The 26,518-nt window shown below is 31.9% G+C and overlaps 1 protein-coding gene across 50 annotated transcripts in view; it reads right to left on the minus strand.

Moving 5' to 3' along the window:
- Positions 1–26,518, minus strand: part of RIMS1 (regulating synaptic membrane exocytosis 1) — a 496,468-nt gene that overhangs the window by 89,213 nt on the left and 380,737 nt on the right. For 20 of the 50 annotated variants that reach the window (XM_032275528.1, XM_032275537.1, XM_032275532.1 and 17 more), the window contains 2 exons: positions 20,046–20,158; positions 4,824–4,936 (listed from right to left, as the gene is read on the minus strand). In XM_032275528.1, coding sequence (XP_032131419.1) covers positions 4,824–4,936; positions 20,046–20,158 — 226 coding nt within the window. Of the gene's footprint in view, positions 1–4,823; positions 4,937–12,982; positions 13,071–16,140; positions 16,171–20,045; positions 20,159–21,218; positions 21,402–26,518 lie in introns of those variants that run through there. The other 30 variants (XM_032275542.1, XM_032275541.1, XM_032275540.1 and 27 more) reach the window with 6 other exon arrangements.

Below are 26,518 nucleotides of genomic sequence, written 5' to 3' on the forward strand. Positions count from 1 at the left end.
TTTATTAGAAATCGGGTATGAAAATATCAAATGTTTATTAAACCTGCAGAAAAAGCCATCTATCCTTTGTGATATTCCATGTCAGGAATTTTAATGAATTTGAACTGTCTTGCTAAAACACTAAATTAACTGATGCTATAGCCTGGTTCTATATGTACTAAAAAGAGGATTAGATAATAACATTAAAAAAATTATCCTAGAGGGAGGTCTGTTTATTTAATAATTTCTTATAAGAGAGTAGGTTAGGACCAAGACATTTAAATGTGAGTTTTCTTGTTTTTAGTGTTTTTTGTTTTTTTTTTTCTGGAGACGGAGTCTCTCTCTTTTGCCTACGCTGGAGTGCCATGGCACGTTCTCAGCTCACTGCAACCTCCACTTCCTGGATTCAAACAATTCTCCTGCATCAGTTTCTTGAGTAGCTGGGACTATAGGCACATGCCATTATGCTTGGCTAATTTTTTGTATTTTAGTAGAGATGGGGTTTCACCATGTTACTCAGGCTGGTCTTGAACTCCTGAGCTCAGGCAATCCGCTGGATGCGAGTTTTATTTCATCACCTCTCATGTGTATGTGTTGGTAAAAGAATTTCATATCAGGCATGAAAACACTTCCTAATGTATAGGATATCTATGCAATTATTTTTCCCAAGGATTTTTCATAATTGTGTGATTTATCCTTCAAAGTCATATGCCAAATTAGAATCCAAAGGAAATTCATATATGTTAAAGTATCCAAACTGAGCTATTACTACTTATATTACTTTGTTTGATCTGAAAGTAATGCGATTTAAGATAATGTATTGAAAGCAATGTGACAGTATGTTTTACCAGCAAATTCAGTCATTTAATACCATGATTCTGACTGACTGACACAATTCATTTTAATAAGTTCTGTTTTTGATTTAGAGTATATATGCTAAAAACTCAATATGTTCACAGAGTAGAACCTGAATTTAACACTGTTGCTGGGTTACAAACACAACTCCTATATTATTGGTTTTTTTAAACACTGTGCTAAAAGAGAGATGCTATGTAATTATTGTTTTCAAATGTATTGGAATGATACCTTGCCCATGAGAGAATATGCAATATTCTTTGTTCTGGTTGTTAGCATTGTGCTGACACCCACAACAAATGCTCCCCTTATTTGATATTTGACAATATTAAGCAGTATACACTAAAGCATAAAGTTATGTGAGTATATATGAAAATATTTTTTCAACTGAAGAAATCTTTCACTTAGGCCATCTTTTCTTCAACCTTGTATACAGACCTTTGTTATTACAGAAAATAGACAAAAAGGGATTTCAAAATTCTTATGTCATAATAAATTTTTCTATATTACGATAAAGAACAATCTATCATTCTGACATTACACCACAGTTTTACTCACATTGGTTATTTGAAGAAAGTGAAATACTTTTATATTCACTTTTAACTGTTAAATTTACTTTTTCCAAAAATATGTTAACATTTTAATTGCTCTGAATTTCATCAGGCACGATCTGTTAAATTTCTAATGTAACAATTTAATATTTTAATGGAAACACATAAATTATATTTTGAGGAACATAATTCCTCAGGAAGAATTTCTACCAATCCTACAGAGGGGAAATAAATCATTGATGTGAGAGGAATGATAAAATACTACTATTTTTAGAAGTAAGTAATAACTAATAACAAACACTCTTCGACTACCTACCAAATCCATCACATCACTTTTGGTTGCTGTTCCTGCGTTACAGAAACATAAACACTCTTTAAATTGTGAGTGCCTAAATGTGAATTCGCCTCTAATTATGAATTTCACTTCATCATTAAGGCATGCAACTCTGTATAACACCAATAAAAAAACAGAATGGTGACACATTTCAAGGATATGTAAGCAGCGTTGCTGTGCTTTTTCAAAAGCAAAGTTAGTGCTAATTCCTTACTCAGGATGGATGTTAGGGTCATTTAATCTTCTAAAAGTGATATTGGTTTCAAGAAGCATCTCAGGAATTATAGTTGGCTGACAATGTTTTGCCCTGAAAAAAATCCAGTTCTACTAGTGGTTGGTTAAAAGTATTTTGAGAATAGTTAACTAACTTCTTCTTGGCATAAATTTCACCTAAGGTTTGTTGCTTTATCCAAAATGTCAAATGGATTAAGATACTAAAAAAGAGCGAATAAAAGAATAAAGTCCAAAATTCAATCTTCATAACATTTGTGTCAATATTGGCTCTTAATTATAGCCATAAAAATATATCTTTGTAAAATAGTTACAAAATATTTGAAGTAAAAGAAAAAAATGAAAATGATAATTTCTCAAGTGTATGTGAAAGGTTTGAATTAATAAAAACAGCTACACTGAAAACAAAAAAATACATTGTGTTAGTATATAATATAAATATTAGAGATGTGGAGAATATTTTATCTTCTACTTGGCATATAAGAAAAGGCTAATCATTTATTTTATCTTATATAATTTCCTATCCTATATTCTTACAAGTTAGGAGCCACAGTACTGTACCTGAAAGTAATAGGTTTTAAAATATTCAAACGCAATGAGAGAGAGGAAAAGAAAAAGGGTGACTGTGCAAAGGAGGGAGGAAAGATAGAACATGTTAATTTAACTGTATGTAAATCGAAAGCCAGATTGAAACCTTTGAATCAATCTAGAGTAATGTGTTCATTTGAATGATATAAGTAGAACAAGTCATACCCTAAGTCCCAAATCCATTGTTTTAGGCCTCTTTGCTATACAGAGGCTCTACTAATTTTAACACAAATTTTAATAAATTACCTCTTTGCTTCTGAGCCTCAGTTTTCATAAATTTTGTAAATAAGTGGAGTAGAAGATTTTGAGGTATTTTCAAGTTTTAAATGTTATGAGCCAGAGAATTTAGAATCTGCCCAACAAGGTAAACCTACTGCTAACAAGATATACCTACTTTGGTTTACTATGACTCTTAGTGGTGGTTTAGACTTCTGAGTACTTCACTTTCTAGAGTTTTTGGATTGACGAATTAATGATTAGAGTCCCAGCTCAGGATGATACAGAAAGGCTTTCAGTATTTAGTTGCTTCTTTTTTTGTTTCCTATACTGGCTCTACCTCTCCTTGCTGTTCTATTTGACCTAATCTTTGGACATAAAGCTAAGAAACTGATAAAAATTTCCAGCTTTAAAGGAGCATTTCCAGTTTAAAGAAACATTCAGAATTCTGCATCCAACTATAAAGGGAAAACAAAACCCCGAATTACCCTGCCTTCTAATTCTCATTGCATTTGTAGTAAGAAAACAAAAATGATGGTATCTATGAAGAAGACAGACAAGTAGGCTGATTAGGTGATAATACCATAAATAACAAGTTGCAGAGAAGATAAACCTGTACAGAGCTGAAATAGGCAACACTATGGGACATCAAGTTATTTTGCTTACCATTTTTTTGGTAATACCCTTATGGAGTTGGGTATCCCTGAATCACAGTGACCCTCTGCATTGTCTCATTTGGAAACCCTTCTGCATCTAACCTAACACGTAAAGTGATAGCATGTATCAAACATACATAACTCTATAGTAGTCTTGGTGATAAATCATATTTTGTAGCCACCTCTTTTTTTTTAATTAGTCATAGAAATCTGGATAGATAATAAACCACTTCTGCTGCTTAAAAATAAGTAGGTTTTTCCAGGTCAATATTTCAAGCTAATAATACTAACTTAGTGTAGTTTTATTTACTTTTGATTTCTAATAGGTTATTACCTCCAAAAGAGTTTGTAGATATCAAATTATAACAAAGGTCAATCTATAATGGCCACTGTTACTTTTGTAGTATTCTAAAAAGAAAAAAGGCTTTTAAATAAGTCAGATAATATATGTAAAATTACTTCATGAAGAACAAAAATCTATGCTATTTTAATTAAAATTATCAGATATTAGCAGTTTATAAACTCCTTAGTGTTTCCTTAGAACATATTATTGAAATAAAAATTAAATGCTTATCAGCACTTAACGTTGTGTAAATTTCAGCTTCTAGAAGTTTGAAATCAGTTACTTTTCTTACTAAAGACAGGGCAATAGGAAATCTCATGTTACATAATTTTTATCATTCACAAATATCAATAGTCAAATATCAATCCAAAGTAGTATTTAAGACTATAAATATATATCTTAATACCTTAATTGCAATATTTGAATGATGTTCAAGCAACAAAATGGCTTCATATATCTTGCTTATTTATGTGAATTTGACAAATGCTAATCAATCATTAAGTGATTTTAAGATCAAATATTTACATATTTTTAGAAAAAATCAAATCCAAGTTAATATTTCAATAAAGTTATATCATATGAAAATATCAAGAGGAAAGAAGTTTTTCAGGCTTTGGTAGAAATTATGATGCAAGACTATCTTTTAAAGATACTTTTTTTTTTAGATGGAGTCTTACCCTGTCACCCAGGTTGGAGTGTAGTGGCATGATCTTGGCTCACTGCAACCTCCACCTCCCAGGTTCAAGGGATTCTCTTGCCTCAACCTCCTATGCAGCTGGGATTATAGGCACACACTACCATGCCTGGCTAATTTCTGTATTTTTTAGTAGAGGCGGGGTTTAACCATGTTGGCCAGGCTAGTCTCGAACTTCTGATCTTACATGATCTGCCCGCCTTGGCCTCCCAAACTGCTGGGATTACAGGTGTGAGCCACCGTGTCCGGCCCAATTGTATAAGAAAAGAAAATTATATACCTTTTCTTTTATAATTTGGTGCTTGCTAATCCTGCCTGGTACACACTCTACACATTTTTAAAAGGGAAAGTATTGGTTGGATACTACTAATTTTACCTTGGAATATTGCTCGCGATCAAGTTCTTGACTAGAACCAGACCCTGTTGTCTGCTTAAATCGATGCACTTTCATTTTCATCTGTCTTGTTCGCTCCTCCACTACTAAGCTTGCTGCAAAAACACATAATGGAAGCCTATTAAAACACGTGAAGCACCTCTTAAAAACTGAATGGTTTAAGATTTCAATGCTTTTGAAATGACTTCAATTAAATAAAATTTAGAAATAACACATGAGCAGTAAATTAAACAAAATGCGGAATATACAGTACTAGCAACTGTTAATCTAAAGATGAACATGATTCAAGTTACACAGAATGGGAAACATAAATGTTAGTAACAAAAGATAAATACTCTATTTCTTGATTTTATATGAAATATTTTCAATTCCCTTCATAAATGATTATGTGAAATCAAATTTAATTGTGAAAACGTTTTCAATTTAAACAACTGTTTGTCACATGTACACTTATAGAGAAAAAAATATGCATACTTAACACATCACACGTATATGCACATGCTTACATGCATGCACACACCCAGTTAACACCCTTGGTTAAGAGTAGTCACCTAAAAATTGTTTTAATTATTAAGTATCTACTTTATTGAGGCATTCTTATAAATCATTAATTTCTGTCAGTGGCTTCTCATGAGTATTTGCCAGTCTTTAAAACGAACTTATTAAAAGATTTTCTATTCCTGATGGCTATATCTGAACCACATAAATGAAATTCATCATTTTTGAAAATGAATACATGACTTTTAGCCCTTTAATTTATAATATGTAAATAAATATATTTTCCTTAAGCTTTTATTAATCTCCTTCGTAGCAAAGGAGGGCAAGAATTGCAGCCTTTGACAAAGTATGAATTATTCTAAGTTAGAATCCATCATCAGCAAAATCACTGAAAAACCCTGCCTTTAAATTTTTCATTTTTACAAATGAAGGAGAAAAAAACAGCTAAGGTACAGACATGTGTAGGGTAAACAACTCAAAAGATTATACCTATGTTGTACGAGAACTATGTTTACTTTATACAACTTTTGCCAACTTCCCAGACAACTTAACCTGTGCAACAAGTGTTCAGATTTTTAAGTTGTAGGGCTGTGTGTGTGTGTGCTCATGTGTGCATTTGTGTGTGTGGAAAATTGTTTATTGGTGACTGATATACTGGGAGCTTCTGCCAAGAGACTAACGTTTAGAAATTAATGGCAATGTCAATATGTCTGATTGACTTGGCTGATGATTTTATCTCTTATAAAGAGTTCATAAAGGCACTTGCTAACAAATTTTTTTTATTGCAATTACTAAATGTGGCCTATTATCCTTTATTATAAAACACCAACACACACTTTAAAAAAGAAGTCAATCTGTAACTTTTATTGTGTGTTCAAGTACAGACTAATTGCACAAGAGATAATAAAATTTGGAATTTGTGGCTAAGTGTTTTAATCATACTTTTAGCACTAAATTATAAAATGTTTTCCTTTGTTTAAATTCAGTTAATTAGATAACTAATCTCAAATCCCCAACAACCCTTAGTTATGCCAGCTAAGCAATGATTCACTCCTGCTTTAAAAATGTTGACTTCAGAGCTTGAGAAATGCGGTTGAGAAATTTATTACATGACAACATATAAGGAGTCAAAAAGAGTATTATACAGTAAAATGCTATGTAAGAGTAATTAGAAACTCAGAAATGTGAGTTATATTTACAGAAAGACATATGCAATATAGAAAATGTGAAAATATCTGCTCTCTGTCTTTTGCCTATGGCATGAGTACTTCAGGGTACATGCCCAATCATTTGCTTTGAGTTTTGAGTAAGTCAAATGGACTGCAAATTTAGTTCTTTTCTATGATTAAAGCTTAAAGCAACTCAAAACAATCTCAATTAATAATAAAAACAGACTTAAATGGTGTTAGCTTAACTATTCTGAAAATGCTATTAACTTTATTCTAAAAAATGTTGTCATTGATTAGTCCACAGCTTTGCAAACTTTACTTTTAGTGTCATGTAATTTTCAGGGTAGACTGTTACTTAGACACTGATAATTATATCCCAACAGCTATTGGCCTGAAGCAGTATGACACAGATCTAGGGACTGAACCTTACTAGGACAACATTTCATTTCTCTAAACATTAATAGGATTACTTAGCTTACGCTATAGTTGCATTTAAATCTTTATTTGCAAATGTAAACTAAATCATAAAAAGACAGTGGTAACATAACTAAAATGAATCTAAAAATGGTTCCAAATGATTTCATTTTGCCTCCTCAAATCATTGCTATATTTACTCCCAATGAAATTAAAACTGACCTTATTTAATCTGTGAAAGCAAAAAAAAAAAAAAATCTCCAAATTAACATTATGATGCAAAATAATGAGTAGACTCCCTTGACTCTCCAACAAAGACACAGTTGCTATGCTATCCTCACTGCTTGCTCTAGGATTCCAGCAACAGAATCAAAATGCCAATAGTTTATCATTTATTTACTCTTATCAAAAAGCCAGATAATTACATAATATCATATTTTTGTAGTACTTTTCATTATTTCCTAAGGCATGTGAGTTAGTGCATATTCAGAAATAACTGTTTATACAAGTTATTGTGCTTCAGTAAAAGTTTTTTCATAATCACTGAAAAACCTTCAGGGTAAATGCAGAAATTCTTTAACTTTGCATGTTTTCCATTTTTATTTTTCAACTATGTATCTATAATAAAATGACATTATTTCTGGATTACAGATATGTCAAGCCAAATATTAAGACAAATATAAGAAGATAGAATAATTATCATAAATTTGAACCAGAAGGCATGATTCCTATAAGTTATGTGATTTGTGTAGCAAATAGTAGTAATGATTAAAAACTAATTGAATCCTTGAAATGTGACTTTCTCTCTACTATTTTAGCATAAGTAAAATTAACTGTAACCTAGAGAGCTCAAATATCTTCCTTTAAAAAAAGATTACTATCATTTAAAATTTTTATATCATTTTAACAATTTAAAACCCAACAGCAAAACTAAAATATTAAATAAAATATTTTCCAATTATCCCACAAATCTTAGCATTAAATTCATATTTTAGGAACATTCTGAATGTTAATAGTATTGTAAACTAACAAAACCATTAAAAGGCCAGTTGCTATTTCTTCATAGAAAATATAAAACTGGGAGGCTATAGAATTTTTATTTTTAAAAATGTCATAAATGCCACATAGTAAAGAGCTAAAAAATACCTCTCATTTTCTGCAATAAATACACTTATCATGCAATTTCATTTAGTCTTTTAATGAAAATTTAGCTTATGTATAATAAAGTAAAAAGATAGGGATATTTACTATAGACTATATTTCAGCATTACTTATAGCTTTTGTGATTACATATTAAAATATATGTCTCCTAGTTCCTCATATGTAATATTGCAATTTTATAAAAATGCTTTTTTGCCCCAGGCACTGAAGGATTGAAATCTTTCAGTATAAGGTACAAACTAAATTATGTGTCTTACGTTTTAAAAAATGATACTTTCTAAAAAGCATATATTAGTTTACAAAAAGGTATTTATTGAACAAGATCCATTTTCTTTATTCCAGCTTTATATACATTGTTGTTTCCAAACTATGGCTTTTTTCATATTAATCTATGTATGTCACAAATCAATTCAATGTTAAAATTATGAAAGTATAAAACTGGAACTTATTTTTAAGAGTATAGTGAAAACCATACTTGTGAAATCATTTCTTGTTTTCTAAAACTCAACAAGAAAAAACCTGGAGTATGTAAGATAAGAGAAGTAAATATCATTTACAAATTACTGTAATTATTACAATCTTCATATGTAAAGTATTAGTATTAAAAATAAAGAAATTAAAATAACTACTACTCTTTTCACATGCCTTGCTAAGAATTCCTAATTTAGTGTTGTCAATGAGCTTTAACAAATCTCTGAAGAAACTAAAATCATTTGATAATCTCGTTTGTCCTATATGCATTTTTCCAGATCTATCCCTTTCCTATTATTAAAAGGCCTATGACTTTAAAAATACCCTTAAAAATCCTTAATAAATCTTCCCTAATCAATCATTTAAAAATTTCTATAAAATAACTTCCTTCAAAGAGATAATGTAACTTTCTAGGAAACTTCTTTGACTTATCACATATTTGTAATTTGCTTTAAAATACTGTAAACACTATAGTTACATATAATTTAGGACCATTATAATTTAAACTTGCATTCATATATTTAAAATATTATTTATAAATTTAATTTATAGAAAAATAAATTTGCTTGGATCTCAAAATTCCTTAAATCTTTCACATTTCTCTCTATGCAACTTGAAATTAACATGAACATGAAATTTTAAATGTTTGTGTTTGTAGGCAGAATTAATTTATATTAATATATTGTTAAACCTCCTAATATTTTTGAGCATTAGGTGAAATATGACTGTAAAAGGACAGAAAGAAGTAGAACATTTATATTATTAAATACATTGATGTAAAAATTATTTTTTAACAAGTTTAGCTAATACATGTATAAAAGTTGACACATGATATCATCTGGACAGGATATTTAAACCTGTCTAGTTAACTATGATGTGCTATTGTATTTTATGAATAAAAAAATTAGTATCTCTGCTTCCTTGCTGTATAGCAACACAATCAGAGTTCCATGACAGTGCAGTCCCATTCTTGTTCCAGAACATCTCTCAGGAAGAGCAATGATAACGACTGCATATTTAGAAGTTGTCAGGTAGAATGAAGAACATAAATGAAACACTTCCTATGTCTCAGTTATTGACTGCAGTGAAAAAAAAAAGCTGAGATTAACAAGATGAAAAAGATTTAGCTATATCGAGACTGAAAAAGAAGACAAGATCTTAAATGTTTAATATATAAATTAGGTCTTAAAATGTATCAAAAAAGATAGATAGTCTGAAATTTGAAAATTCAAAAATACAATCCTTGTGTCTGTTGAGTTTTTTCGACTTTAGAGAAATAGGGATTGTTTATATGGATAAGCATTCTCCATATACCTGGAATCAAAGTGGCAAAATAGTAAGAATCAAAGAATGGGAATGACTAGGCATAGATTACAGTCCTAGATCCATCACCATTCATCAGTTCATCAATGTTCCTTTGATCAATTCCTGATATATCCCTCCACTACAGAGTTTTTATCTGTAAAAAGAAGAGGCTGCTCAGAGAACCTTCCAGCTGTTGTAGTCTATGATTCTATAGTATTTCAATAGGGTGTTGTTAAAATACTTATTTTTTTCATATTTGCAAAAATAGGAACCTCAATGACTTTGTCTCTTGCTTTATTGCCTACTTTCCAGCATTTTAAGATTTTCCAATTTACTATGGGTGTTATGAGGAAAGAAATTCACCAGTTTTATTTCACATCACCATTTTCTATCATGTTGTTTTCACAATTTAAAACATACCTGTTCAGGATTGATTCCAGGACCACCCCCTCAACATGTACCAAAATTCACAGATGTTCAAATTCCTTATATACAATGGCATAGTATTTGTATATAACCTAAGCACCTCATCCCATGTACTTTCATCTGTAGATGACTTATAAGAACAAATACAAGATAAATGTCATGTAAATAGTACCTATATGCATTTTTCTAAATCTATCCCTTTTATATTACTTGTAAATAGTGCCTATATGCCTTTTCCTAAATCTATCCCTTTTATATTATTAAATGGCTTATGACTTAAAAGAATCTCAAAAATCTGTTTTACCGTATCATTTAGAGAATAATGACAAGGAAGAAAAGGCTGTACATATTCAGTATAAATGCAACCAATCATTTTTTCCCCTAACATTTTTGATTCATGGTTGGTTGGAGCCATCGTTGTGGAACCCATGGATGCTGTGGGTCAACTGCAATGTATTATTTTCATGTTCATCCTTAGTTTGGGAGTCATGCAAACATAGTGAGAAACTTTGACATAGAGCATATCCAACTTCCACATCTCCACACACATATATCCTATATGTAACAATTAAATGTTTAAAATATTTTCACTATGTAGAAATTTCCTAGTTCTGGGGCATTTTCTTGGAATAAAATGGATTTCAACTTGTAAGTGTAAAAAGGTTCCAAGTAGTTCCCCTTTTGACCTTGTATAATTCTCTTGGCTGTTAAGGATTATGCTATAACAATGTAAACAATGAAAGAACATCTATCTAGCATCTACCAATAAAATAATCACCTATCCATGAACTACTAATAAAATGAACATCTACCAGCATGAGAAACAGAAAATGCAATAAGTAAATAACACATAAGTGAAAACACCACATTGCCTTAAGGACTTTTAAAGCAAGCTACCTATGTTTAGTCTAGATAAGCGAAACTGAACATTGACATAAGGTGAAAGAGGCAATTTGTATATATATTCACTCAAGTCTCACTGAAGCCAAAACCACAAGATCATCTCCTGTTTCAGTGTGCTTATTCCCACTGAACTATCTAAAACAAAGCTCAGGATTTCCAACTCCAGACATCATTTCTCAATGTCAAAACTGCCAATTCCCAGAGTGTCACTGAAAATACTAGTTATTGACAAGTAAGAAAGTCAGGCTCTTATGAAATAATCCGTCATTTGCCTTGTCCTTTAGGGTTACACAAAGTTAAACAGCTTTTAAAAACCTGTTTAGGTTTTGAGAGGCAGCACTGTCTCCCGTAAGATGCACTTCAAATGCAATTTTTATAAAAAGAAACGTGTGTAATTAAGCTTTCTTTGGGGGATAACAAAAGCAATCACTGAGGAAGTCATGTTATTTATATCAAGAGATCTCTAAAATGTTTAGTCAAAATTTTTCATTATTCCAATAATACTAATGGATACAGAATCTATCCTGAAATACTTGATTGGCACTACTTTGCTAAATTCAAGTTTGACTTCTGAAAGTCTTTTCCTGTGTTTTACAATATTTGGAGAACATATACAACTTTAGAGAAAATACGTCAACGAGGCTGTCCACGGTTAGACATCTCTTTTCCCTCGGTTAGATCTCTGTTGCAAGTTCTGTCTTGGTTAATATGTGTTAAATCCTTTGAAGCTTTAAAAGCCTATGATACTATTATAAATAAACATGTCTGAATCACCAAATGGGAAAATAGGGTCAAAAGCATAACTTCTGAATTTTTCTAATCAATCTGCTTAACCCTCTGGGTTTCTGAAGTTTAAAGAGAAGGCTAGAATAACAATATATTTATGAGACTGTGCCAAAAAAAAGAAATGAATAAATTACTTTTCCTAATGGAGCACTAAATATTTATGAGTAAATATTCATAAACATTCATAGGTGTTAAGGACAAGCAATGCCCAGGAATATTAAGAAACTTGTATTTTCAAAATCTTAACACACAATAACCAAACATAATTCATCTAGCCTAATATACACCTAATACTACTAATAAAATGTAAACTGCTACTTAATGACAGTTAAAAGAATGCTGATTCTGAAAAATGCAAAAATTGGTTTACTTATTTTAGCAAGGGTACATAATTTGTTCTTATGTGCTCCACAACCACAGTACGCTATTGAAATGTGCTTAAATTTTATTTATACAACTGTACAAAAAATTACTAAAATTAATGTTTTTTGCTTTACTTGAATTTCACCAAATTAAAGTTAATGCCCATAAGTTTCATGGAAAATATAGTTTGCATAACTTAGCATTCAAACTGTTCTTGCTGACACATAAAGAAGGAAAGCACAGTTAACTTATTTGAGAATTTATTAAAGAAACCTGGTACTTAAAAATATAGTTGATATTTTTATAGAGACAATCCTAAAGATTTAGTTACTATATCTATGATCTAGTTATAATAATTATTACATATTTTATTAGTGAAACAGAAAAACAAAAAGCACCAAAATGGTATTTCCTTTGCTCCTATTCAAATAATTTACTTACTTAACTCTACTTGCTTTTCATTCTTCATGTGTATAAATTATACACTATGACAATAAAGTAAATTCATATTTGTAGAAAAGATAATATGATGTGTTTTGTTACGATTCAAAATTGCTTCCAAGAGCCAAAAACTTAATGCACTTAAAATACTACCTAAAGGCATATAAATCATAAATTTATTATGATAGTAACATTTTTTCTCACCTTGAAGTCATTTAATTTCTGGTTCAGTTTTGATCTTCTTATATCATTATTTCGATGCCCCCAAACTACATTCATGGGCTCTTTAAAACTGTCCAAGAAATGTAGCAGAGAGGGAAAAATTGGCTTACTTTTAGAATGAATAATTTAAAATAGGCCTATAAAGCAGTTTGTGAAAACTACAATGATATGGTCTTTCAGCTTTCAACATAAAAGAGGGAGTGAAAACATAAACAAAGTGGTATGAACATTTACAGTTCCTTGGTTAACTTTTCAAGCCAATGGATGTGTTATCTTTATTCAAATACAAGATTGTCATTTTCTCAAGTTTTACTGCAATTTGAGGAGCACTCCAGATGTAGAGGGTTTAACTGAGTGGTGCAAAACTAAGTCAATATAGAAAGGAAGGAAAAACTGAATGGGCTTCTCCAAAATTCTGGTGTTGTGAGTGGTGATTGTTACAGAAACATGATATAAGGCACAGAACATGGGCTGTGGAATCAAAATCTGGTTCAGCTTCATAGCAGCTTTCTTACCTTTGGCATTCAACTTAACCTCTTTCACTTTATTCAATAAAACAGGGGTGAAAAAACATTCCTTGCAGTTGTATATGTGTTAATATAATTACATAGGGATGCATGCAAAGCAGGTACTCAGTAAATACTGTTTGAATGTTGAGGAGCCTACAGAGCAAAGTGGTTAAGAACAAGTTCTCTGGAGAGAGACCTGGGTCTCACTACCTATTCTATCATTTACAAAATGAACTACTGTTTGATAAGGGGCCAAGTTTTTAATCTAACCTTTAGCTTTTCAGCAGGAAAATAAGGATACAAATAGTTACATCTCAGGTTGCTGTGACAATATGAGATAAATATGTAACACTTTTAGTAGAGTCACTGACATGTAGAAAGTGCTCAATATATTCTACCTACCATTAGTAATGTATTGAGTATTTTACACTTCTCTTTATGTGACTTTACAAACATGCTGGAAAATTAATAGACTGGTTCCCTATAGGGTAACCAATCATCCTTGTTTGCTCTGAACTGTCCCAGTTTTAGCACTGAAAGTCCTGCATCTTGGGAAAACACTAAGTCCTTGGCAAACTGTAATCACTGGTTGTTCTACAGGTTTATCTACAATTAATAAAAAATAGACCCAGACTAATGAGCCCCTTAGCTTGTGTACTGGTCTTCATTTATCCAGGATGCACTCACAATCACCTGAATTCTCCAATAAGATGGATTCCAGCAAAGATAAACTTCAGCTCGCAGCAGTGGGATTTCTATGCTGTTAACTTTTCCTTTCCTTTGGTTTATGTGAGCTTAAAATATGACTTCAGTGAAATTTCTTGACCTTGCTTCTATCCTTTCGAGGCTTTGAGAGCCACGCTCAGTGGCTAAACTGCTTTATCTGAAATCCCTAAGGAGAAGTGCAGCATCCTTTTTCTGACCTATACCATGCTGGATGTATTTTGGGATGTGCTTCTTTTTATTTCTAATAATGTGGTCTACTCTGTGAGGCACTTCTACATCCTGTTTCCGAGGAACACTTGGAGGGGTGATGACACATCTCAGCCAGGACACACTGAGTGTACAAAACCATAAATTGACATGCTCTGAAGAGACGCCCTAAATGTGCATATTTCATGCAGACTTTAGGTTATACTTACGGATTTTGTTTTGTTTTATTTAGCTAGCTTTTGCCCAGTAATATATAAGGGAAGGGCACTAAATGAAGAATTACTATATTTTTCATTCTTTTCGATAAAAGAATTAGATCATGGCCCATTTCTAATATCAATCTAATACTTTTATTACACTAAAATTTATATTGCAAATCCAACTACATTTCTTCTGTATCTAAGTAAAAATGCAATGGTCATTTTTGTACTACTGAATCTAATGTTGTGTTTCCAATATCTGACCTAAAAATGCAGGATGGCTAGAACCTATGCAAAATCTATGGCCAAAACATCTTGATCTCATTTAATTTTTAATTTTTTATTAATATATGTATTGCCTAATAAGTCAGACACTATGCCAGAATTATATATGTATATATATATATAATACCTGAATATAGTTACAATATATTTTATAAATTCAGATTAAATATGTAATTTAAAATTTTCTTTTTCTAACACTGAGATACATAACACATAATAAATATACTAGGAGCAACAGAATATATTTGGGATCTGTGCTTCTTAAAATGGAATACACCATCATGTAATGGAAAAGGTCAAAAGTAAAAAGATTTGGATTTGTAGTAGACTAGCAGTTTGGGCAGATGTCATAATCTCTCTGAACTTGTTTCCTTATTCATAAAATAGGAATGATGTTATTTTCAGAACCAGCTTTGAGTTAATTTGTTGTTACTATGGGCAACAAATTAGTTCAATTGTTAGTCCACTTTCAAATATTGAGAAAATGTGCTTTTGTTAAATTATACAGAATTATATAATTATCAAGTATGATTACCCTGTTCACATTAAGCTGAAAACTCCTGTTCAAATAGTTAATTATCAGGCCAACAGTAACTCTGAAAAGAAAATGGTGTGGGCAGCATATGACTTTGGAGTGAAGCCTATAGCCTACTTGAAATTCAAGTGCAAAGACCAAACATGCTGAATGGTTTTCCTCTCCTATGTCTCTCGGAAAAGTAAAATTAATGGATATTTTAAGAGTACTGAGGAAAACAGAAGTAATATTTAGGCAGCAGCTCCCCACATGTATGACTGCAGCAAGGGCCAGTACATTTACTAAGATTACCATTATCTGCAAGGTAAAATACAGGGATTTTCTATTTTACCAGATATTACACTGAATAGAAGGTAAAATTAAATCTTTCATCTATGAGAGCAGAGGAATGCAAACAAAAAGAAACAAAGAAAATGTCATTTTCTAAGGAGAATTGTTTTCTAGTTGTCAGTGTGGATAAATAAAATTTTTTAAAAAACATTAATTTTAAAGTAATCTCTTTGATGTGAACACAGAATATGAAAGAATTAATATCAAATACACTACAAAATCATTTCAGGAAAATAACTACCTACTAATTTTGCTCATTATTCAATAAATACAGTTATATAACTCTTGTATATTACTATTTTTAAAAGTAACAATATTAAATGGTTAAAAAGTTATGTTAATATTTACCTTTTGTGGAAGAGTTATATTTTTCTTGTTCTTCAATGAATTAAATGCACATAATGATGGAAACAAAAGAAAGAAATCAGCAAATTTATAGTTAGACATGGAAATGTGAATTAACACAAAGGCATGAATAATTAAAATGCATAACATATAATGTGACATGATAAATTACAATGAAAAACCATGAGTTCCCATATATGGTACTAAAATTAATCAAAGAAAGAATGAATACAGCAATTTAAAGATTAAAAATGAAACAAAAACATTGGGAAATTAGTATGTTTGGCATTTTAAAAATATATTCTGTATTTTTTTTCCTTTCTTTTAAGAGCTGTATAGTATTTCAGTACCAATTTTATTAAAACATCTTAATTCCATTGTGATTTTTTTGTAAAAGCATTTAAAAGCATAATTAGTTTTCATAACAAAAATTTTTATTATTTCAAAAATGAAAGTTCATATGATGAAGGCTCATATGCTCATATGATAAAATGAAATTTATTTTTTTATCTGATAAACAAAAAATAAATTCCATTTTTACACTTTGTTTGCACTATGGGAATTTTCTGTATCATTTTCCACATGAAAAATTTAAGTAATCTTTTTTTCTTCTCAAATTAATTATATTAAAATATATCAAAGTAAAATTAGTTGCTTTGTAGAGACTATACTTCTTAGACATTTTGTCCAACTCTTTATTGGTGTACTACTTACAGAGGACTAATGGCCTGTTTCTGTATTTCTGAAGAGGAATATCAATGGGGTTTTAAGTAGGTGATATAATAATGGAAGATATAAAACATAATTAGCACATTTACTGCTAGTTTGTGAATGATCTCTAAATACTTCTTTAAAAGATCCAGTTGAGCACACACACAAAAAAGTTACTGGTTGGCTTCAGAAATCTATTTTTACACAACCAGTTAGGCTGCTTTCAATCTGACTCTACATAAGGCATATGCTGAGATATCATGTTGAAATATAACCAGAAAAAATTTTGTGCAAGTCTTTGCTTTCAATTACCACATACCATTAGAGTTACTTAAATTACAAGGCTAAAGTTTTCAACTACTTTATCTCAAAAATCTGTATTGTGATCACCTCTTTGCTTTTCCCCTAAATCTACTTTATAATAATTAGACTCTATGTAGCAAATAGGCTAGCATTCTCAATTTTTAAAAGAAACTTTAAAACATCTTTTTAAAAATTGAGTAAACAGGTCTTTTCAAGTGATACGCTACCCTTTAAAATAAGAAATACTGCCTTTATGGTATAAATAGAGACTGGTATATTTGATTTACAAGAAAAAACATACTTGCAGTGAAACAGTCAAATTGTCTTGGCATACATTCTAAAATCAGTAATGTAGATAACTGTACCCAGAAACTGTGTATGAATAAAATTATTTTATAAGTGCCTCAAGAAGCTGTATCACTATCTGGTAATCTAAACCATTTGAAATATTTGTTCTTACCAATCATCTGTTTATTGACTCAATTATTATTTTTTAAACAGAAAACCCCCTTTGTTAAAAATAAAAAGACAGAAAAGATGGGAAGGAAGTCAAGTGCAGTAGGGGCTTAATCGATTGTAATAGACTGTGGTCAGCATTAATCTTCATGGGAGATGGAGCTAAAGTTTAACAAATAATATAAAAAGAATAAAATGAAATAATTCTATAGCCTTAAGAACAACAATGAAATCAATCTTAAATAGAACATGCTAAATCCTATCTAACTCATAAATCAAATTAAAAATTTACTTTTGAAAACATATTTTAGGACATGCAAAGCTGTCATGCGGACTGTTCATTTTGAAATAGAACCATAGTAAGATAATGGCAGACAGTAAGTTCATTTACCAAAAGTCCCAACGCACATATTTACATCATAAAAAACACCAGGTCTATTTTATTTATAGAACATTTCAATATATAGATATATAAAATACATGCTCTGTGTCATATTTTTTAAAAGCTGTATGTATATAACTCTAAAGATCATATATTTCAGGAAATTCGAATGACTAAAAGTTCTTATTAGTGTATTTGTCATATTAAATATCAAAATAACTCCACCAATGTAGTCATTCCCTTCTTCCCACCTCAATTCAATTCTTACAAACTGATGATTTCTCTGAAAGACAGCTGTGAATACGAATATCATGAACAGTAACATTGATATTAACAATAGAACATGAGCTTTTTAAAAAACCAAAATGCAACAGACAATCCAACTGACTTTGTGGAAGCAATTCTCATTTCTACAGAAATGATGTAACCATAATCTCACTATAGGAGAGTTATATGCAGTAACATTATATGCTTTTGAACCCATAAAATGTTTTATTTGCAACCGGAGGAAATGCAAAGAATTTTAGGAGCACATGACTTTTAGAATATCAATCTTTAGCAAACTATGATTGGTAAGACTGAGTTTGTAAACACCCAAATTTTAGTTCTTTCAGTTGTGCAACAGGAGCTCATGAATAGATAATTGAAATAAACACCAACTTTTGTTTTAAAAAATAAATTTTAAAATAACTTCATCTGGGTTATTGCCAGATTAATTATGAAAATCTTATAATGTTCCCAGAGGATAAAAATTTTAAAACGTCAATTGATAATTCCAATGAATTAACTGCTATTTTATAAAAGAAAGTCAGTTTCACAACGCATCATATTTTTATGATTCACTAAATGAATATCCTTTCAGCAACCCTGATAACTAAAGCATGGTTTATCAATAGAATGTATTTTTACAAATACAAACCCAGAGTTTATCACACCAGTATTGCTCTATTAATAAGTTGATACCATTAAAAATCTACACTAATTTTTCTAAAATCAAGTATTCTGCATGGCAAACTATGCCACATCAGTCTTTGAAACAATGGATTCACCTTCTGAGATCTTTAACATTTCTGTGATACATTCAGTAAAGCACTTCAATTAAGTGAGAAAAATACATATCCCAGTACCCTCAATATAAAATGAAATGCAAGTTTTCCAATAGCAACAGTCAACACTGCTGAAAAAAAAATACTCAAAGTGTTAACCTTTCAGTTGTTTTATAGAGATGAAGATTTTTAATAAATATCTCAAATATAAATCTACTACATTTATATTACAATCCCAAAGTAGAAATTATTTTAGTAAATTGCTTACCAAATCCCCCATTAAAAATATGTGATAAAAAATGATAACAAGTCATTTCACCTACTAAGATATGTGATAGCACTTTGGGTTGCATGAGAATACTGACTATTTTAACCCAATGTCTAAATCATCTAGCTCAGGTAGTTTAGAGAATTTAGTTTCTACTAAACACAGACCGTATACATTCTCTCTCTCTCTCTCCAATTTTGTTGCTCAGAAAATGACACAATAATATATGCATAAAATATGGAAATCTTTAAGCAATATAAACTGTTGAAGATACTAAAACGTGTTCTGTCATTTTTTTATCATCAAACTTGTATTAAATATAGGCTACTGCTAATCAAGTTAAATTAAAAACATAAGCAAAGGATTCAGTATGATTGTTTAACTTAAAAAAATCTTTTAAAAGGTAAAGTATTCTTTTAACACATAAAACGCCATGTTGTACTGAGATTTCAAAATTTTATTTTCTTCCTTTGTCCCTTTGGAAAAAGATCTCGGCCTCCATCCCTTCTGTTAAACAACCATTTAAAATTCATTCATCCAGCAAAACTCACTCAGCAAAAACTGAGTGCATGCCATGAACCACTGTCACTAGGTGTTGGGGATAAAATTGTAAGAAAATTAAATTTTTAGGATTCAGCAAACTACACATAATCAAAATACTATTTATTCAATAAAAGGAGTGTAAAAAGAAGAGGTTCTCAAATCCAAGATTTTTGGACAATGATCTCTCTTTATCGGATACCTTGTTCTAAACTGCCACTTCTCACTGGCACTTGTGGGAGCTGTCTTCCCCTGCGACTGCTGAACGATGTGTCTGCTGGAGGAGATTGTGTTGGACTTCTCTGTCGGTGCATTCTGCAGGCAAAAAGCAAAGTGGAAATAATAAAATTCCATTGTGGTCTGACAAAAATCTTTTCCTCCTTCCTGTTACTATTAAAATAGACATAAAGCCCCTCACTGGGCCAATGGGAGCAGAATCAAACACTTTTTATGATATGTGTAAATGGAATATTACAAAAAGGGGTTAAATGAGATAGGGCAATGTGCACCACACACAGTTCTACATAATGAATTCTTAAACTGAGCAGAATCCCATTCACTTCTTTTCATTAACTTTCTATTAAGTTGTTCTATCTGGGCAAGTTATTCATTTTTGGCAGTAGTGAACCAAATATATCTAATTACAGCATCCAGATCTTAACAATATGGGTAAACATGATAAGAAACGCTATTGCCTAAATTGCTACTATTAAATTGATATATACTGTAGAATTATATATAACTAATAAGAATTCTAACTGCAGACTTTTATAAATTATCACTCAATTGTACTTTATTTCTATAAATAGGAACAAATTTGAAAGATATTTAAAGTAATCCTGGACACATTATGAAATGCACTGGTGCAAATATTAAAATTACAAATAAAATTTGAGAAGTGTGGAGATATATTACTACTGCCCAGGGTTAAGCTGACTTCCATCTGTTGGTATTTAAATACTTTTCCAACTAAAGAACTTTAAAACATTCTAACACTTTACTGATATAAAAGATTTTTAAAAATTCCTCTTATGCTTTTTAAAGTAAGCACACATTTAACTCCAAGTAACTTATCATAGAAATTTCACATAACTAAAAAATTATATATGAATATGCCACAAACAGATGAAAGGACATAACACAGCCAAATTTAATTTTCAATGAGAGCTAATTGGCAGAAACTATAGAATACCACCAGCACAGTGAAGATAGATGCAAGTAATAGAGGATGTGGGAGAGATTTAAGTGTCACAAAGAAAGGATTAAAAGTTATGGTGTCATAATGAGTGAAAGCTTCGAGTGCTCAGGAAGGTACAACACCACACCAACACCTGGAGGCAAGACATGAATGCTCAGGGGGACACTGAAGAGCGACCTTGTCAGAAGCGGAGAAGGTGGCGCCGACCCTCCAGGGACAAGGTGGTGCATAGAACACAGTGTTCTGATACTAGAGTGCTCACTCGACCTTGAGCGAGCAGGATGTTTTCCCCTAATGACTGGCTGATCAGTCGTTCTTGGGGCTGCGTGTCCCCGTCTAGAAAGACATGGTGGGAGAACCCTAAAACATTAGGGCCAAAAAAGATCTTCAGTCAGCAGGTTCACATTAACTTTGACACCAACACATTTGTCCAAGGAAAACCTGGTTACTCGTACATGACAGTAATTTCAAAGAAGAGAACCCATCACATGATTATTAAAATGGAATTCAAATAAAACTGACAAGTTATTATTGCAAATGTCAATGCCATGTGGTTTTTAAAGGCTAATTGGTGTTGCTCTTATGTAATAAACCTCTTGTATGTTCCAGCAGGGCAGAGACTTCTCTTTTTTTTGGGTGGGGGAGGGAGCTCTATCTCCAGTGCCTACAACACAGCCACACAGATAGCAAGAGCTCAATAAAGGTATGTTGCTAGAATGAGTAACCATAATTAGAATGATGAACACAGGGAAGGTTCAAGTGCTTGCTTTCAAGAAGAAATATTGTAGCCTCTACATTTTTTATAATGTTCATAATTTTACTATGTAATAAGCAAGACTATGCCAAAAACAGCAAAAGAAGGCTGCCTTTTGAGGTTAATCTAAGTAGACAAAAAAATTAAAACAATATATGATGGAGAATGCTTCATTAATTATACATCTAATTAAATATAAATGGCTTAAATATGGATAAAAACATGTTCTCTCAGATATAACAATATCTGAAAAGGTATCTGTCCATATTTTGACAATTATATTAATATGATGTTTAAAATTATTATGAAGCCAATTAATGAATTAAGAATAAAAAACTGATGTTTATATAAATGTACTTATTTTTTTAAATGCATGCTTTTGCCTTTTTCATTGATTTTGGTATATATTTTAAATAAAATGCATGATTAAAATACCTAGCATGTATTATTTTGGCAGAAAGAATAAAATGATGCCTCATTCCTTTTAAAGCAATACTGTAAAATTCATGTAGTGACTAAAAATGTGTGAGAATAAAGAATACATATTTATCACCAAAAGCACATTAAGGAATGTCATTCAACTTCTATTCAGATTGGCAATTTTTCTTTTAAGTAAAATGATTTTTACAGCTATAATGACTTTGATTCTAAGAATCTTATTCATTTAAGAACAACAAAATGGGAAAATGTCAGGTTGAAGAAAACAGAAAAATGTTCAACTCAGTTCTTTAATAAAGGTGTATTTTACTTTCTTGAGCTATAAATTAATGTGTTATCACACCGTAATTTAAATCCTGAAACCTGGACTGTTACCCCAATTTCCAAATTAAAATAAAAAGTAACCGACAGTGTTCTACATATCTGTTCATTCTAAATTGGTTTTTCACATCAACTATACAGAATTAATTTCTATGAGATAGAGCACATGATCAAGTCCTTTCCAATGATGAGTTTTATCTACTACCCTTTAAAGCCATTATCATGACAATAAACTTCAAGCAATCCTTGTTCAAGATACACTTTCTAAATGTGGCTTGCAAATGGAATTATACAGTTTTGCACCTTAGCACTGAAAATTTCATGGATATTACAATTTTACTAAAATCTTGCTCCATTCCTTAATGCAATTCGCAACCACTAAAAGTAAAACTCGAATGTGACTTGAAATGTAAATAATTTAGGTGAACTTTCTGTAACATCAAACTAAAAGGTGAAAGTATAAAAAGCAATTTCAAGAGCAAATAATTCCTGGGCGAATATTCACAGCTCAACCACGTATAACTTAGTGTTCCATCTCCTAAGCCATGAGGCTTGCAGTGCCTGAAAATAGCCTGCAATGTTTGAGGTTAATCATTTAGCACAAGATCTGTTTTTTTCTTTGACATGAAAAGTCTCTCAATAATGAAACAGTTCCTGCCCCCAGCCACTCTGTAACAAGCATGAGAGCACAGACCAAAGGAGACGCACAGAAAGCCACTTTGCCAGAAGAAAAAAAGAATATGGTAGCAAAACTGAACTATGAAGAGGAAGCTGGGGAGAGGAAAAATGCAGAGCTTGGAGAGAGAAGAGCAAGATTTTGCAGAAGCAAAATAATAGAACCAAGTAGAGCTTGTTTTTAGGCAAGAGGAAAGGACACTTAATCAAGAAATACTGAGGTACAGAGTGTAAAGTTGAAAGAATCCAGGCTGTTGTGCCTGATCTTTTCAATGAAATGGGATGTGCTAAGAATGTAAGGAAGTAAGAATGACAGAAAAATGTGTTAGAGACTAAAACAGGTAATGAAGGATAGATAAATACAGCTACTCCTTACTGAGCATCAATATAGGGTAATTTGCACATGCTAGGAACTGAATGTATTTGTGCTCATACGCAGGCATGCATGTATATATGCATATATGTATCTATATGTGTATACACACATGTATATACATATGTGCCGCCTTCTGTTCTCACACACTGAGAAGTGTCGTTATTAGTATTTTATTTTATTTTATGACTGAGGGTTATCGAGTGACTTGGAGAAAGATAAACAGCTAAAATGTGGTAGAGGTAGGATCCACACAGGTCTGCCCAGTTCCAGTGCTTGCTCTCTTTTCTGTCTAGTAAGAAAGGATTTGTTTGTGTATCATGAGAAAAAAAAATGGTAATTTCACATCTCAGGATGTACCAGGAATCTCATAACACAAATAATGTGTCCAAGTATCAAATTATTTGGCAGGACTTAACAGAACTGTGTTCGAGAGTTTGTTGAATCAAAATATATGAACAATGGCATTTTACAACTACATATTCTAATATGTATATCTGTACTTCCTCATTTTTAAGAAATGAGGTTTGAGGGCACGTGCGGTGTCTCACACCTGTAAACCCAGCATTTTGTGAGGCCAAGGTGGGCAGATTACAAGGTAAGGAGTTCGAGAGCAGCCTGATCAACATGGTGAAACCTTGTCTCTACAAACATTCAAAAATTAGCTGGGCGTGGTGGTGCACGCCTGTAATCCCAGCTACTCAGGAGGCTGAAGCAGAAGAATCACTTGAATCTGGGAGGAGGAGGTTGCAGTGAGCCGAGATTGGGCCAATGCACTCTAGTCTGGGTGACAGAGTGAGACTCCATCTCAAAAAAAAAAGAAAAGAAATGAGGTTTGCAGAGCAAAATTTCAATTCAAACTTAAGTATGCCTGACTCTACTCACCATCTCCAAATATGTATCTAAAAATTTACCACTGAGTTCAATCCATGCCTATTCTCCTTCATCTAAGACTAGTGTTTTGATTTATACTTAAGTAAAACACACTTCTCAATAAAAATTTAAGTCTTTAGTCAGACATTTTTGTTGCTACAAATGGACTTGCAGTAAACTTCTACCAAAGTCTAAAAAAATGTAGTTTTTTTTTTTTTTTTTCCTAACAACTTGTTAAAGGATGAACATGCATGTGGTGGTATTTAAGGTCAAATTTTCAAACTGGTTCCTGCTGTGTTGGTCCCTTACATGCCTACAGAGGCTCTTTTGCAAGAGCACACCATAAAATGTATACGTAAGCAATTCTAAATAGTAGTCCAAATAAAGAAATAAAGCATCCCCCAGTTAAAACGTAGAGTATAGTTTCCACAAGAAAAGTCACTAGAATGGAATGCAGAAATGATGGGCAGCAGTTCTCATGGGTGAATTCACATGAAGACGAAACGCTAGACTTTTATCTCATCAAGAAGCTTCCCAAGAAAATATGACGCATTTCTTTAAGTGGTTTGGCACAAACGACATAAATCAGTTCTACTTGTCTCTTAACTACAACTGGTCATCATTTTTTTCAAAACATATTCTTAAAAGGTTATCTGTCAAGAGGTTACATTTGTTGAGGGTAATAAAAGGCCTTTAAAATTAAGATCATTAAAGCAACTTTGCCAGAAACCAATGCAAAACTGTGTAGTATGACTCCTTTTAGGAAGTTATCAACACTCAAAGGCCAGGAATCAATGTCCAAAGCATTTATACTGTGTCTTCAGTTCACGTGCAGCTAGATGTAAGTTTAAGGTATCTTCTGAAGAAATAAGAGCTAACGTAAATTAGAATATTCAGGTCAGTTCTTTTGTAACTTGCTATTCAACAATTCACACAGAAAATAGGCATGTAGTTTACACTCTAATAAAAATCAATGAAAAGCTTTAATTATAATCAAACCTATCTAAAAGGTTAGGGCTTTCTATTTTAAACTACAAGCAAAGGAAGAGCAAGAGTACTATGAATATGAATCTTAAGTACCAAACATTTGAAAATGAAAGTCAACCAAATCCTTGCTTTCTGATTGGAAAATTTGTGTTTATTCACAGATTACATTCAGAGTTGCAGAGGCAGATCCCACTATATCACTAATATGGAGTTGTGCACCTTCAGTGACTCTGGCATCATGATGTATCATTCTCTAAAATATTATCCTATTTCCAAAAAAACTTGTTCACTAAAATATCCTTAATGTATAACTATGCACAGTAGTCACTCAACTAGTTTTTTTTTTTTTTTTTTGAGATGGAGTTTCCCTCTTGTTGTCCAGGCTGGAGTGCAATGGCACGATCTCAGCTCACAGCAACCTCCACCTCCTGGGTTCAAGTGATTCTCCTGCCTTAGTCTCCCAAGCAGCTGGGATTACAGACATATACCACCACGCTTAGCTAATTATGTATTTTTAGTAGAGATGGGGTTTCTCCATGTTGGTCAGGTTGGTCTCAAACTTCCGCCCTCAGGTGATCCGCCTGCCTCAGCCTCCCAAAGTGTTGGGATTACAGGTGTGAGCCACCGTGCCTGGCCTCAACTAGTATTTTTAAAAAATGAATGAAAGAATCCTGAATGGAATTAAAAGAATACAACTTCAAGGAAAAGGTTTAATCATGTCAAAATAATTGAAATTTTGAAGAGGCAGCTGGGAATGATGGTTGAAGATTGAAAATATGTCTAAGAAATTATAGTTGGCCGGGTGCAGTGGCTCACGCCTGTAATCCCAGCACTTTGGGAAGCTGAGGCGGGTGGATCGCAACAAGGTCAAGAGATCAAGACCATCCTGGTCAACATGGTGAAACCCCATCTCTACTAAAAATACAAAAAAATTAGCTGGGCATGGTGGTGCGTGCCTGTAATCCCAGCTAATCAGGAGGCTGGGGCAGGAGAATTGCCTGCACCCAGGAGGCAGAGGTTGCAGTGAGCCGAGATCACGCCATTGCACTCCAGCTT

The sequence above is a fragment of the Sapajus apella genome, unplaced genomic scaffold (assembly GCF_009761245.1).
Source record: "Sapajus apella isolate SASKATOON/1434 unplaced genomic scaffold, GSC_monkey_1.0 scaffold6, whole genome shotgun sequence".
Taxonomy (NCBI): Eukaryota; Metazoa; Chordata; class Mammalia; order Primates; family Cebidae; genus Sapajus; species Sapajus apella.